Source organism: Schistocerca serialis, chromosome 6 (genome assembly GCF_023864345.2).
Source record: "Schistocerca serialis cubense isolate TAMUIC-IGC-003099 chromosome 6, iqSchSeri2.2, whole genome shotgun sequence".
NCBI lineage: Eukaryota > Metazoa > Arthropoda > Insecta > Orthoptera > Acrididae > Schistocerca > Schistocerca serialis.
The window spans coordinates 599,807,943-599,825,051 of record NC_064643.1 but is presented as its reverse complement, the minus strand read 5'-3'; the positions used below and the strand labels follow the sequence as shown (position 1 = coordinate 599,825,051).

The 17,109-nt window shown below is 41.7% G+C and overlaps 1 protein-coding gene across 1 annotated transcript in view; it reads left to right on the top strand.

The window, feature by feature from the left end:
* The first annotated feature begins 573 nt into the window (after positions 1-573).
* The window catches only part of LOC126483615 (uncharacterized), a 733,734-nt gene continuing 717,198 nt past the window's right edge, over positions 574-17,109 (top strand). The window contains exon 1 of the mRNA XM_050106657.1: positions 574-917. Coding sequence (XP_049962614.1) covers positions 579-917 — 339 coding nt within the window. The 5' untranslated portion in view covers positions 574-578. The remainder of the gene's footprint in view (positions 918-17,109) is intronic.

Here is a 17,109-nt window from a genome sequence, read left to right as displayed (position 1 = left end):
AGCGACTTGACGAGCTGTGACATGAAAGACATAGTAAATACATGCTGACATGAAGCTTCTGTGACGTCATGCTATTTCAAATATCAGACGTAAACTGCTATGGTGCCTGCAAAACGTCTATACTAAATCCACAGCACTTACGAAGGGAATCTGTCTTTACTAGCGATATGACAACATTCAAAATTTATAGGACAAATGTCGGACAAATCTACGGCGTCCCGAGATCACGTGACCATTGTGGCAACGTATGTTGACAACACAAAATCAATTCTGCCCTTCTGAATGCTCACTCCAGAGATATTTCTACTCTATGTGATCGACCAGCAATCTGGATCAGACTTGAGCTGCAGCAGATGTTGAGGACAGAATACTCGTTCTACGCATCCGAACGCTCACTCTGTGGGTATTTATGTTTTCACCCCCGTAGCCTAGAGCGAAGTGCCGAGACACCGCGCTGCGGCTACGGTGTCGGGACGCCGGGAGCACGTGCGTCCGTTGCCACGGCGACGCGCATGCGCAGCTGCCGCTTCTATTGCTGGCGCGTCGGCCCCCTTTGGGAGCGGCCGGCAGTGATCGCGATGGTCGCGGCGAGTGGCGGGACGGTCGACCGCGCGGGCCGCTGCCCGCCGGTATACGCGTGTCTGTGCGCGCTGCTGCTGGCTCAGCTCGCCTCCTCCTTGTACCTGCTGCGCTATGTGCAGAGGGTGGAGCGCTCCTGCTGCTGCGCGCCCGAGGAAGGCGGCAGCACGGACGAAACGGCTCGCGTGCGCGTGCCGCGCAGCGCACAGGTGGCGGGCAAGTTCATCGGCCAGGGGGCCAACGTCGAGTTCCTCGGTACCAACAAAACGAGGCCTGCAAACAAGACGTCCGGGGCCGACGAGGATTGGGTTACGCTGGACACCGTCTCTAGAGTACCGGTGAGTTTCGCGCAACGAACCACACACCAAGTATAAGCGGCATCCCCAGAACTGATACGCACAGGCCAAGCTACTGCATTTTGTTTTTACTGTTCGTTTCCGTTTTCCGTATATCTCGTGCAGCGCATATCAGACGACGACGACGACTCTAGTTCAAGTACACTGCATTAGCGTCTAATCAAAACTAAGTACACTAGCACAATAGTAATCTAAAACACCATAGACTCTTCGGACGAAAACAGTAAAGTATGTGATGGCTAAAATGGTTCAAATGGCTCTGAGCACTATGGCACTTAACTGCTGAGGTCATCAGTCTCCTAGAACTTTGAACTACTTATACATAACTAACCTAAGGACATCACACACATCCATGCCCGAGGCAGGATTCGAACCTGCGACCGTAGCGGTCGAGCGGTTCCAGACTGTAGCGCCTAGAACCGCTCGGCCACTCCCGCCGGCAAAGTATGTGAGCTGTCATCGATAGCTGGGTCAGGTACAGTCACGAAATGAGGTACAATTTGATCAGCTTCGTGATGTTGGCTCCACGGTACAGCGGCATCAAGAATCTATTTAAAAGCAGCAGTGTGCGAAATCAAAATAAACAAGAACTGTGATTTCAGTTGAAGGATGACTTCAAATTCGACATTCATGTTCTTAAGTTGTCGCTAGCTGTTACATCTACGACAGTCAGAACTCCGAGAACCTGTTCGTTTCCAGGACGGTCAGCGTGGGTGCCGAAAGAAAAATCGGGTATCAGACGGTCCAACAGTACCACCATTTGCAAAGTAGGTTAGAAATCAGATTAATAATGTTGCTCACGCAGCATATGTCCGCTTTATCAAGCAACAACAAAGTTATTGACTGTGGATGGTATCGTCAGAATGGAAATAATGAAGTCATTGTAAAAAATGTCATAAATTTTGGCACTTATCTAGAATGGGTTCCCACATAGATTTGGTCGAAGTTGTTATGTTTCCTCTTGTTGATTCTAGGGTGATTCCACTTTAACTGCTAGAAGGTCCAGATCTGTATTTCAGCAATATTTGAAGACCTAACAAATGCGTTTTTCAGGAAATTCTTAATGATCAAACAATCCCAGATCAGAGCAATGGTATGGTAGAAATAATTTTTGACTTGGTGTTCACGAACCACATTTTTATTAAACTTCTTGTAAATTCACATATACTTCTTCTTAATTGTCACATCATCAAGAAAACTGTTTTGTATCAATCTTCATATATTTAATTTCCACTTTAACCAAACACAAGACTTGACTGATCTTTTACAAAGCGAAATAACAACTTAACTTCTGCAAAGTGAAACAAAGACTGCTCTGTGGCATTCGCGCCAAAACGGTTACAAGTAAGTCAAAGATTACGACAGTCTTACAGAAATGAAGACACACAAGAACCATATCACTGTAATATATCGATACATCGGAGTACCTATACATTAATAAAACCAAATGTGAATATTGTCACAAAAATATGTCTGTTATTTCGCAGAAAGGTAGTACGATATTACTGGTATCGAGAACTGGGGTTGGAGTGCCGTAATGGTCACGTAAATAAAGAACCATTACAACGGCTAGTGGGCGCTTGTTGTTCGCATATCAGACCCTTTCTTTGTGGAGCTCGCCTCTATATCACTAGATATGCTGTATAATTGTAACTACACTGCCGGAAAAAACTGCAACACCAAAAAATAATTATTTGGGGCATTGAAATTTTGGGAGTTCTTTTGTCTAGGTAACATACGCAGGTGATACACATAGCAGGATCAGTGGTTAATGACAGCGCGAGATAAGCCACTGCAAATGTGAAATTCTGGTACATTAATAACCAGAGTAGCCTCCAGAATGTTGAATGCAAACACGCAAAATTGCTTACATTGTGTTGCAGAGGTATCGGAAGTCAGTATGTGTGATGGAGTTCCACGCCTCTTGCAGTGGGTCCGCCAGTACAGGGACGGTTAATGCTGGTTGTGGATGACGCCGGAGTTGTCCGATGATGTATATGCTCGACTGGAGAGGGATCTGGTGATGGAGCAAGCCAAGGCAATATGTCGATACCCTGCAGAGCATGCGAGGTTACAAAAGTGGTACGTGGGAAATTGTTATCCAGTTGGAAATCATCCCCTGGAATGCCGTTCATAAATGGAAGCACCAAACTTACATACAGACTAAGCAGTGTCATGGTGCATGGGATAACAATGAAAGTGCTCCTGCTGTCATCCGAAAGCGTATCCCAGACCGTAACTCCAGGTATAGGTTGAGTGTGTCTAGCAAACAGACAGGTTGGTTGTAGGCTCTCAACTGGTCTCCTTCTAACCAACACACGGCCATCACTGGCGCCAAGGCAGAACCAGCTTTCATCATACAATACCGGGTGAGCACAAGTCTTGCCCCGGTTATAGAAATTTATAACAGAATAAACGTTTGACATAATAATTTACATTTGATGCCATTACATAGATTAGTGTTAGTATTTTAAGACCACTTACGTTAGTAAACCTTACGTGTGCTCCCTTTGTAGCTCGGAGAATGTCGAGGCGGTATTCCAGTTCCCGCCAGGAGTTTCGTAACATATGTTCTATCACAGTACCCACAGCAGCTTGTATCCTAGTCTTCAGTTCGTCGACCTCAGCAACTGGTGTGACGAAGACTCTGTCCTTGATATAGCCACAGAAAAAAACAAGTCAAGGGGCGTAATGTCTGAAGAGCAGGGTGGCCAGGGTGTTGGACCGTTCCTTCCAATCCACCGATCCGGCCATTACTCCCCTTGAGATTTAAAACTTTCACGGCGCACATATTATTCCATAAGGAAATTAATCGGGACTCTTGCAGTGTGTTGACACCGAAAAGCAGCATCTCTCCTGTGGAGACAGCAGCCCTCTGTAACAAAGGCACAGACGTGGATACGGTGTACTCAAGTCGGATAAAGGTAATGCTAGAGATTAAAAAGATGAATGTTTTATTGAGTGACACCGTAAAATCGATAAGGATCCTGCTAATCGAGCTATGTGAAAAACAGGAGAACTACTAATAGTTCTCTACCAAAGGAGATCCTTAAGAAACTGAGACGAAGTAGTTCAGTTCCACCTAGCGCTCTATGGACCGCCCAAGGTCAACAAAGAAGGTGTGCCTTGACGCCCTATAGTAAGCAATACTTGAGCAGCCACCTATGATTTGGCCAAACACTAGGCGTTATTACTGAAACCCATTGTAGGCAAGTCTCCACATCACATAAGGAATCCTAGTAAGTTTATCAGCAGACTTCAGTGAGTTAAGCTGGAAATCAACGACTTGTTGTCAGTTTCGATGACGTTTGACTTTTTATAAATGTACCTCTGGTGGTCTCTGTAATCTCCCCCCTCCTTCCATTAAATAACGTCCAGTTCAAGTAATTAATAAGCAAAGATTTTTATGAAGATTTGAGAGGAGCGAAGATTACAATAAACTTTCAAGTTTACTTAGCTTGTCACCGGCCGGGGTCGCCGAGCGGTTCTAGGTTCTACAGTCTCGAACCGCGCGACCGCTACGGTCGCAGGTTCACATCCTACCTCGGGTATGGATGTGTGTGATGTCCTTAGGTTAGTTAGGTTTAAGTAGCTCTAAGTTCTAGGGGACTGATGACCTCAGAAGTTAAGTCCCATAGTGCTCAGAACCATTTGAATTTACTTAGCTTGTCATATTGAGATGGCTCCAGTTTTTCTTGTCTAGGGGTTGATTCTTGAAGCTGAAAATCTCACATCAGGTCCTCACGGTTGGTTTGAACTACAGGTGTTGGGAGATTGTTGTTGCAGCATTTTTTTACGTAAATATATTTTCTCACATTTTAGTATAGCATACAGTATTCTGATTTTTCACATTAACAGAGCCGAAATTACATTGTTCGCAAAAAATACAAAAATACCTCCTACCACATCAGAGGCAAGCTTACAGTTCTCACACTTCGCGCAAATAACAGTATTCCAAAGAGTTTACAGTATTTCTTAACAAATGAATTTCCACTAGTTTCATTTACATTACTAATTTCGATTATTACATAAATGGATGCAGAAATATAGTAAACAGTACATAACTGCATAATTAATAATAGAAATTTTAAGTGTGCCAGTAATTGGTAATTTAACAAGGAGTCTTTTGGACAATCTGACGGTGTCACCATGGGGAGCCCCTTGTCCCCCCTAGAGACCAATCTTTTTACGGAAGATTTTTAGGAGCGATCACTCACCTCAGTATTTTAAAGCCAACAGTATTTTAGCGTTACGTTTATGACACTTTTATAGTTGGCCTCATGGTATGGACGGCCTTCGAGAGTTCCTTCAACATCTTGAATTCCGTACACGAAAACATAAAATGTACTATGGATATGAAAGAAGATGGTTCCTGGCCTTTATTAAACGTCTTGGTGTGACATAAGAGGAATGGGACACTTGGGCATTCGGTGTTTCGAAATCCCACTCATACAGAACTGCATCTGCAAGACAGAAGTTGCCACAAACGTTGGGCGTTATTAAGGCCCTAATCAACCGAGTTCATAACATCTAGGACGCCGATAATCTTCAAACTGACCTGGGCAACCTGCAGACTGTGTTCCAGCACAATGGATATTCATCCCAGAAAGTACAGAGAGCGCTACATACCTACAAACGGCAAGATAAACAAGAGGGTGAGACCTTAAAAGCGATTGCTTATTTACAATATATTGGAAATATTTCAGCCAAAAACAAGCAGAATATTAAGAAAATATAAATTTAAAGCAGTATTTCGCCCTGCTTTAAAAATCTCGGCGCTATTGGGATCTGTTAAACACGACATAGAGTTGCGTAAGGCAGTGTTAACAGAATTCCGAGCGAATTCGCAAATCTTACATAGGGCAAATGACGCGCACAGCGCAGGAACGCATCGTACATCAGCGGGGTACTCGGCTCCTCCAAGCCAGTAACTGTGCTATCGCCGAGCATTGTATCTCGCTAGTCATTTAATGAAATACAAAAACCAAAAATTATGGCCCAAACGTCAAAGTTTTGGAGCTCCATCATCAGGGAATCAGTGGAAATACGATTGTCTGAGTCCCTTATTAATCGAGATGGCAGTTTCCAGATAAATTGTGCATGGAATCCCGTCATAGAGAACGTCTACATCTAAATCACAATAAAGTGCCTGGCAGAGTGTTCAATGAACCACCTTCAAACTGTCTCTCTATCGTTCCACTCTCGAAGGCGAGCACTTACATTTTTCTGTGCGAGTCCTGATTTCTCTTATTTTATCGTAATGATCATTTCCACCTATGTAGGTGGGTGCCAACAGAATGTTTTCACAATCGGAGGAGAAAACTGGTTATGGAAATTTCATGAGAAGATCCCTTCGCAACGAAAAGTCTTTGTTTTAATGATTGCCACTCCACGTTTCATGTCTGTGGCACTATCTCCCCTATTTAGTGATAGTACACAACGAGTCGCTTTTCTTTGAACTTTTTCAATATCATCCGTCAGTCCCACCTCGTGCGGATCCCACACCGCACAGCAATACTCCAGAATAGGGCGGACAAGCATGGCTTAAGCAGTCTCTTTAGCAGACCTGTTGCTCCTTCTAAGTGTTCTGCCAATGAATCGCAGTTTTGGTTTGCTCTACCCATAACATTATCTACGTCATCGTTCCAATTTAGGTTATTTGTAATTGTAATCCCTAAATATTTAGTTGAATTTACAGTCTTCAGATTTGTTTGACTTACCGCGTAATCGAAATTTAGCTGATTTCTTTTAGTACTCATGTGAATAAATTCACACTTTTCCTTATTCAGGGTAAATTGCCACTTTTCGCACCATACAGATATCTTATCTACATCGTTTTGCAAGTCGTTTTGATCATCTGATGACTTTACAGGACGGTAAATGACAGCATCATCTGCAAACAATCCAAGACGACTACTCAGATTGTCTCCTATATCGTTAATATAGATCAGGAGCACTAGAGGGCCTATAACAATTCCTTGGGGAACGCCGGATATTACTTCTGTTTTACTCGATGACTTTCCATCTATTACTACGAACTGTGACTTTTCTGACAGGAAAAATCATGAGAAGATCCTGTCGCAACGAAAAACGCCTTTGTTTTAATGATAACCCACACCAATTCACGTATCATGTCTGTGACACTATCTCCCCTATTTCGCGATAGTACAAAACGAGCCTCTCTTCTTTGACGTTTTTCGATGTCAACCGTCAGTCCCACGTGGTACGGAACCCAAACCGCACAGCAATACTCCAGATAAGGGCGGACAAGCGTGGTGCAAGCAGTCCCTTTGGTAGACCTGTTGCACCTTAAGTGTTCTGCCGATGAATCGCAGTCTTTGGTTTGCTCTACCCACAACATTATGTATGCCATCGTTCCAATTTAGTTTATTTGTAAAACCTTGTCCTCTGTGTAGCCGGCGTCGTTTACCATACGAAAATGACCAGATATCGATAAAGCCAGTTTCACCACGGGGCAGCCCACAGACTGATAGACAAACAGCGCTTGCGCAACGCCATCCGGACGCACCGCCGGGGTGCTAAATACATAAGCTCAGTTCCTTTGCTGTCAATATTCAACTGAAGACGGCCAAAAGACTGCGCAGCAAGTTGCAGACATCCGGAACTTCTCCCGAAATGTTTGCCACTACATTCGCTCACAGTGTACAAAGCACTTTGTTGGTGCCTTCTTTCGAAGTATGAATGTCCGGTATTGTTTGTTTAAATATTCTATTTCTTATATTCTCATAGAAACAATCAATCAGCCGCAGATATGGTGGTTGCAGAGGCCAAAGTCTACTCGAATTGACTTGTTTCCGAAAAAGAAAGCATTTTCTGTCATGGTGGACCGCTATGCAATTTGCGTCACTCTGGCGTGTTTAGTATTTCCACACAGAGATGCTCGTAATTCACTTACAGATATATTGAACATTTCTGAATATTTAAGTGTTTAGATTCCTGTGGTAAAAATTACCCAAATCTCGGAAATCCCATCATTCATTTCACCTCGCAAAAATTACACTATGTCGAAATAAACTTTCGACTGGTTTTTTTCTTTTTATTTCTTTTTTTACATGTTTAAATCTTCTGATTATTTATGCATCTTGCACTGTAAGTAGCAACTAGTCATCATGTCTCAGTAAAAATGACAAACAGGTATTCAGCTTGCATTATAATTATTGTCGTTAGTGAGAAATTATTTTAGAATAAGCGATGTGATCGTTCATGAGATCCTGGGTTACTCGGAAGTAACAACTGAGTTTCGAATTGACTATAAACATCACATCATAGTGTCTCAAACTATGTTAAAATTACACCTTATAGTCTCAAACTGTGCGGGATAAATGTCTGCCATCTGCGCCCTACATCAGCTAATAACGTGAAAGTGGAAGGTTTATGTTGTGGTAGCAATAATTCATATATAACATAGCCGCTGAGTAAATTGCAATATAAGTTAAGTATCATTGATACATTTAATATTCACACATAGAGGTAAGGTACACGTGGAAATTGTGAGCAAAGAAAAAACGTGAAACAACGTACTCGTGAAACCCAAACATATGATAAATCAAATGCATGTGTGAATAACAATGAATAATTTATCATCATGGATAAACACAGACATCCGACTGAACATTTCCCATCCTCTCTGAGATTCATAACACAACAACACATAAAAATAAATTTACCCACTTCTGGGGAAAAATATTTCTCCAAGTAACTTGAATTTTCGGATGGTCAACACAGAAAATGATACTAATCACAGCGTATTCTGATGAGATGAAAGCTAGGAAGTCCGAAAAAATAAATAAATAAAAACCAAACGATTTGATATACGTCCAACCTTAGTAATCTTGGCTGAAGCTAATCCACCGTTATTTTCTGTGGTCGTATTCATAGCATTGTCACTAACCTCCCTATGGATATTATGTGATGCACCAGATAGTTTTTTCACTGTATACCTTGGAAATTGCCGCCTTGCAGTCCCTGCTTTCTAACTGTATCCCTTTTTGCTCTATTCTGTGATTAAAATTATCTCTCCTTCCCCCTTAATTTCTACCTATTAGGCGCACTACGAATGTAGTGGTGTGGCCATGTTGGGAATGTGAGTCTCACGGGGAGCGTGCAAGGGATAAGGCCCTGCAGGCGCACTATTCTCTGTGTCCTTGGTGGCTCAGAAGGATAGAGCGTCTGCCATGTAAGCAGGAGTTCCTGGGTTCGAGTACCGGTCCGTGCACACATTTTCAACATGTCCCTTATGAAGTATATCAACGCCTCTTTGCAGCTAGGGTATCCATTTAATTATCATTTTATTCTAGCGAAAGATGCATGGTCATTAATGGTAACTGTTCTTTCGGGAACAGATACTACCTTCATATATTGCTTCTTCTGTTTCTCTAATCTGTGTCCTTGTAATGTGCCCAGCTCTACCACATTTGCAACTATTTCCATTAAAACTGTTGTTATTGTAATTTCCCTTCCTGATTCGTGCCAGTCTCTCTCTCTCTTTCTTTCTTTCTTTCTCTCTCTCTCTCTCTCTCTCTCTATCTCCGTCTCTCTGTCTCTCTCTCTCTCTCTCTCTCTCTCTCTCTCTCTCTCTCTCTCTCTCTGTTCAACGAATTTCTATCTATAACGTAGAGCCGTATTCATGTTCTCATTGAAATTGAAATTCTTCCATAGAATCAACACGACTGTGGATTAGTTCCAATCGCAAGGGTTCTGGCAGTTTCCTGTTCAAATCTGAAATCTCTGTGAAGATACCCATTGGCCTACCCAGATGATTTAATTTATTTAACAGACTACAACAAAACTTCACATGTTTCTCGCACTGGTAAGCTGGTCCGTTCAGAAAATCATTTCGCAGTCTCAATTACTTAACCTTCCCCAAATAGTTTTTCAAGAACTTTGTTTCAAAACTTTGAAAACCAGTAAATTGCTCTGCATGGTGGTTTGCCCAAATCTGAGCTCTTCCTTTCTAACTGCATGTTTACAGATTTAAATTTTATGCTGCCACTCATGATAACTATAAAATTACCTTTAACCATAGCTAGAAAATCCAGTGCATGATACTCAACTTCTCCATTGAAAGGTGTGGTAATTGATCCCTTGCCCCATAGGATAATTTAACCTTAATTTACCATTCCCTACAGTTACACAATTGATAATCTCTTCAAAACATTTATTTCACCTTCGAATTCTTTCTTATCTACTTATTACATTTCGAAATTTCGATTTTTATGGACTTAAACTCTACATTATTTGCTTTTCATACCATGTTCATTTACGTTCTTCTGCCTCAGTCTACCCCACAAGATCACATTACACTCCCTCCATCCTGGCTAATAACCATTTCTCTACATCATCAACCCTATTATGACTAACGGCCTCTACTGATTTGGAATTAGTCTCATGTTTCATTTTTATTTCTGTAATTTGGCTTCAAACTGATCAAATTATTCCATTAATTCACTTAATTCCCCATCACCTCCACCAAGCTTTGACTCCACTTCCACATTTAATTCAGATTATATTTCTCCAAAGTTTGATGCTATTTTTGACAAATTATTATCATAATCTGTCAACATATTCTTGGTCGCTATTGGTTGGATTCCTAATACACACTGATACTCCACATCTGTGTCTTATCTCCGCATCTCAGAGCTGTTTGCATTCTTTCTGAACCACACTCACTTGGAAACTTTTTAATTTCCTCCGTATTGTACAGATGTGCTGACACAGAGGTGTGTGGAGGTTTCGGAACAGAGTCACTTCAGCACAGAGTCTACAGTTTAGTTATTCTGTGGAAACTGAGTGCGGATGCGGTGCAATTCAAAGACTTCCAAAGAGGTGCTGTGGAGTGGAGATACTGTGACACGAAGACTGCAACACAAGGGCAGCAGTACAGGGACTACGGCGCAGATTTGGCGTGAAGACTGTGGCACGGATATGCTGTAGCCTGAAGACTGTGATGGAGGGAGTGCGACGCAGACAAAGCAGTGCCGAGATGTGGCGCCACTGAGAAGCTGTGGCACCAAGGCAATGTGGTACAGAGGCGCAGAACTGCTGAAAGCCGGCCCGTGTGGCCAAGCGGTTCTAGGCGCTTCAGTCTGCAACCGTGCGACCGCTACCGTTGCAGGTTCGAATCGTGCCTCGGGCATGGATGTGTGTGATGTCCTTAGGTTAGTTGGGTTTAAGTAGTTCTAAGTTCTTGGGGACTGATGACCTCAGATGTTAAGTCCCATAGTGCTCAGAGCCATTTGAACCATTTTGAACTGCTGAAACTCAGCAGCGAAGGTACACAACATCATGGATGCACAATGACGCGAAGACTCTACGATGCAGAGCCACAATGATGTTGAGACGCTGAAGCGCAAAGACCTCGGCACAAAGATTGCAGCAACGACGCACTGTGAATATGCATGCCGCATGAAGACAGATGCAGAGAATATGACACAGAGATGCTGCAACGCTGAGATTCTGTGGCACTTAGAAATGGCAGCATTGGTACGCAGTGGCATGGTGAGGCTATGGCATGAAGATGCTGCGATGCGAAGGGTCTGTTATACAAAAGTACCATGAATGGCCCCAAGTCAATGGCATGAAGACCGCGGAGACGCCGACAGTCACGTAGACGTGACACGAGGTCCTGCCGCCTGCTACTACACTAAAACGTTCTTCAATACATAACGATTGCACTGCTACTAAAGCTGCAGCTGTTGCTCTATCTGGAACTCAGAGTTCCCTTAACTTTCGTCTGTTGCTAAGGCCTCAAGATTTTTACTAGGAAGGTGATCCAACAATAAATCTAGAATTATTTGGAAATGCAATCCCATCCTGGACAGGCTGCTAATAGCAAACTTCTGTGAGAATCAGATAACAACGATGTGGAATTCATCGTCAGCCAATATGATTTTATTGCTGCCTAACCACAAGTGGAAGACCTTAGATTTTAACATGGTTCATCTGATCAAGAGGGTTGGGTCACATACATCAGCTTTAAGCCATTATAGTAACATGAAATATGCATGGAGTTCCTTAATTAATAGTGACAACATGATATAGTGTAACAAACGAATGTATGGATCGTGATCACTAGAGGAAATCGTTAAGAATGATTCTGCAGGTTAATAAATGTGCTACAAAATACAGAATAATCACTGATTGTTTCTTTACTCAAGTACCAACAAATGTAGTCGAATTCTGGTCTCACATAATTTGTTTCTGATCACATTATAGATTGAACACAGTATAAATCATTAATTTGGCAATGCAAGCATAACATTTGCAAGCAGTAATACATGTTGGAAACGAACAGCAAAATCACTATAATTGCAGCGAAATATTTGTTACTTGCTTAACAATATTAGAAATATGGTCATTCCCTACCTGGCATCAGCAACTACAGAACTCCCTCCCTAGCTGACATCAAGAGCTACAAAACTGTCTGATGCATATATTGCATATCTGAATTATTTGATACCTATTCCATAAAAAACGTCTAAAATGTTAATAACTTCGTTAGTTATAATTTTACACACATGGTAATAATTTCACTCACCTCATGTTTGCGTAGCGGTTGCAATACTGTCTCTAGATTTTTCGTACGGTGTCTTTAAGCAGTTTTGTTGTTTTAGTTTAATATATTAGATTTCAGGTTTAACGTACTCAGTTCCTGTTTTAACACTCAGTTCTTGCGTCATCTATCCTCACCCCTGAAGCACAGCCCCGTTCACTGTCACGTTAGCACTCGGGTTTTCCAAATCACTGAACCGATGTTACCTGCCCAGCGCCTCCCCCCCCCTCCCCCCAATCACCCCTCCCGCATCCCACCCACCCTGTCAGCGACACCCTGCCTCTGTCTACTCGCTGCAATAATATGGCTGATCTGCTCAGTGCCTACTCGAACTTACTTTGCCGAACCACATCACGGCGACATGCTAGCCATACACACCGCTGAACCACGTATTCAGCATTTACATGCAGTGCTTAGGGGACTCGCTGCTCATACTATTACGCCCTCAACGTTCAACTGGTGCCGACACATCTAAGGTACTGCAAACTTCCTTCCGAAATCTTCTGACACGTCATTCCCACAAGATAACTCAGTTCAGTATAATAGTTAGTATATTTGCGTCATCTCTTCAGCAAAGTCAGCAATGGCTCTTTTTAATTTACCACTCTTTACCTGAATGGTTATACTGTTGCCCTGGAATGGACTTAAGCATATTTCTAGTTGTCAGAACCAACAGAATATCCTAAATATATTGAATCCACTTTTTATTTCATTGTGTGTATAAGCCATCATGTACATAATCTCTCAGATGTGGTGCTCACAGCTAATATAAAATTTTTAAGTGATATTATCTAATAAATAAAGAAGAAGCAAACGTAACTCATTCACTGTTATTGGGACTCATAATAGGAGTTCTCAAGGAAAAGATTATGAATGAGTGACAAGTATTAAGCAACACGCAATTATTATTACCATCAATCTACAACACAGACATATAACTATAACTTTCAGAAGTATCTTTCCCATCTTCATACTCTCAAAGATATGAATGTCTCATTTATTACACCTCAGTGGTAACACCAAGCATATAATACCATAGAGAACTTGAACACAGGAAATGTCCTTCTGATCTGCATAATTACGTAATATACAGAACATGGCTGATAAAATACACAGAATAATTATTACGTATAATGTATTTAAACAATGACCTCAAGTACGAATCAGTGGATAACATTTCGATTTACTAACCACTGAAGGTTATCCTTTTGGTTACAGGAATACCTTACGCATTCTTACCTCAAAGTCTTGCTACTGAAATGAACTAAAATAAATGAAATTTTGAGAAATAATGTTCTTACAGTCAAATTAGGTTTGTTTTCCTGGGGTTTCCCAGATCATTTCGGACAAATGTTAATTTCCTACGAATGGCCAAAATCGTCACCTTCCCTATGTTTTCCTCTTATTATTGATTGGAAACTAATTGATTATACATACGTGCAGTTATCATATATTTAACGTAATGTATTTAAGTTTTAGAGGAATTCTCTAAAAACTAGTCGCCACTTGCGATTCAGTCTCTTGGAATTTCTAAAGTTCTGTAACTTAGGTCGTAGGCCTGAGCAGATCTATTGTCGAACGGTGAGATTCACAGTACTTTTACATTTTAAGCAACTGGGAGGTCACCGTGAATGTAGGAGCTATGTTCGCAAATGATAAAACAAGTGAAATTGTTTATGATTTATTCGTTGGAGCATTTGTATTGTAGTAGCTTCATTAGTAAAACGAATCATTAGGCGCTGAGAAGTGGTGAGTTTCACTCTAATCTCCTTGCATTGTTGTCTAGCCGCACTGTTTTTCCGTGTTCGGTACGAATGATGAATATATCAAGTTTAAAAAAAGTTAGCTAATTGTTTAGTTATATAACACAAACATACGTTTTTACTATTCAGAAGTGAATAAAGTAGTGTTTGAAGAAATTTATTGGTTGCTGTTCTCGCTATAGTTGTCCTAAATTTGCAGTAGCAGTGTTTGACGAATGCTTCTTCGGCAACGTAAATTTGTTTTGTAACTATTGTTCTATAATCAAGTAACACCATTGCTGTTGCTCTATCGAATTTTAGAAGAGAGACAGTAAAAGAAAAGGGCTGGTTCCAATGTCAGACATTTTTAGCAACTGAGTTTTCTTCCATCGCTTTGATTTGCTACGCAGAACATAGAACATCGTAGCGCAGTGCTAGTAACACCCTGACCGCTTCCTGAATGATACGTAAGATGACGCAAGCGGCTGACAGAATTCCGACAGACAGCTGTTAGACGATATCTGTTCCATGATTTACATCGAGGTCGTCAGCGGGTCAGATAAAACAACTGGCGTCAACAAAATATGAACGCTGAGTTGTCAACAGCTTCCAGATAATCCGCTCCTCGTACTACTGCCTTCTGCATTCATTTCCCTCTAGTTGCCGTCGCGTTGCTTACAATCAATGCGGCATCTACATAATAATGGGTTTTCTCTCGTCTTTGCTTCTTCTTCAGTATCGTGAAGCATCAGGGAAGGGCAGTAGATTGTTTACGCGATCAGTTAAATACTCTTTCGCTAGTTAGGCCCGACAGCTAGCGTGAATCATTAGCGTACAGAAACTGCGGGTGATGCGTGTCAGAGGAATCTGCTGTTCGTATTCAGTCCAACTGCTAGGTATAGCATTACCTCAATCATCGTTTTGTTTTGTGTAATTTATGGTTATCAGGTGGCAGAGATTCAACTGAATAAGAACCCGAATCAACTGTTGTTAACTAACGGCTATACTGTTAGGTCATCGGCGAAATGAATTCTACTGAATTTCTGTCCGTGGCAAATGGCTCCCAAACCGAGATTGCCCACACCTTCCCTCGGTCTTTCTTCAATATACAAATTAAGTATCAATGATGACAATGAGCTGCCGTACGTTACACTCGTCTTAATTTTAGTCTGTTGTATCGCTCTGTAAGCGCTGAAATATTCCACTTTGCTTCGAGTCCTAAGACTAATATCTTCCCTTCAACCCCTCATCGTTGCCTAAGAATGGAAAACATTTTATCCTATTTTACATTAACAAAAGGGTTCTTAAATTCTGCGAATGCAAAGATGCTTCGTCTGTTTTTCCTAAACAAGCCCACTCTTATTAGCCTCAGAGTTAAAAATGGTTTACGAGTGCCCCTACTTCCCTTAAAACCAGACTACCAGACTACAATGAGGTGACGAAAGTCATGGAATAGCGATATGTACACATACAGATGCAGGTAGAATAGCGTACACTAAGTGCAGAAGGGCAGTGCATTAGCGGAACCGCCATTTGAACTCAGGTGATTCACGCGAAAAGACTTCCGACGGGATTATGGCCTCTCGAAGGGAATTAACAGACTTGTTGCAGCTACACGTATAGGACATTCCATTTCGGAAATCATTGTTGTTGTTGTGGTCTTCAGTCCTGAGACAGGTTTGATGCAGCTCTCCATGCTACTCTATCTTGTGCAAGCTGCTTCATCTCCCAGTACCTACTGCAGCCTACATCTTTCTGAACCTGCTTAGTGTATTCATCTCTTGGTCTCCCTCTTCGATTTTTACCCTCCAAGTTGGCCTCCAATACTAAATTGGTGATCCCTCGATGCCTCAGAACATGTCCTACCAACCGATCCCTTCTTCTTGTCGAGTTGTGCCACAAACTCCTCTTCTCCCCAATTCTATTCAGTACGTCCTCATTAGCTATTTGATCTACCCATCTAATCTTCAGCATTCTTCTGTAGCACCACATTTTGAAAGCTTCTATTCTCTTCTTGTCCAAACAATTTTCGTCCATGTTTCACTTCCATACATGGCTACACTCCATACAAATACTTTCGGAAACGGTTTCCTGACACTTAAATCTATACTCAACGTTAACAAATTCCTCTTCTTCAGAAACGCTTTCCTTGCCATTGCTAGTCTACATTTTATATCCTCTCTACTTCGACCATCATCAGTTATTTTGCTCCCCAAATAGCAAAACTCCTTTACTACTTTAAGTGTCTCATTTCCTAATCTAATTCCCTCAGCATCACCTGAGTTAATTCGACTTCATTCCATTATCCTCGTTTTGCTTTTGTTGATGTTCATCTTATATCCTCCTTTCAAGACACTGTCCATTCCGTTCAACTGCTCTTCCAAGTCCTTTTCTGTCTCTGACAGAATTACAATGTCATCGGCGAACCTTACAGTTTTTATTTCTTCTCTATGGTTTTTAATAACTACTCCGAATTTTTCTATTATTTCCTTTACTACTTGCCCAATATACAGATTGAATAACATCGAGAAGAAGCTACACCCCTGTCTCACTCCCTTCCCAACCATTGCTTCTTTTTCATGTCCCTCGACTCTTATAACTGCCATCTGGTTTCTGTACAAATTGTAAATTGCCTTTCACTCCCTGTATTTTACCCCTGCCACCTTCAGAATTTGAAAGAGAGTATTCCAGTCAACATTGTCAAAAGCTTTCCCTGAGTCGACAAATGCTCGAAACGTAGGTTTGCCTTTTCTTAATCTAGCTTCTAAGATAAACCGTAGGATCAGTATTGCCTCACGTGTTCCAACATTTCTACGGAATCCAAACTGATCTTCCCCGAGGTCGGCTTCTACCAGTTTTT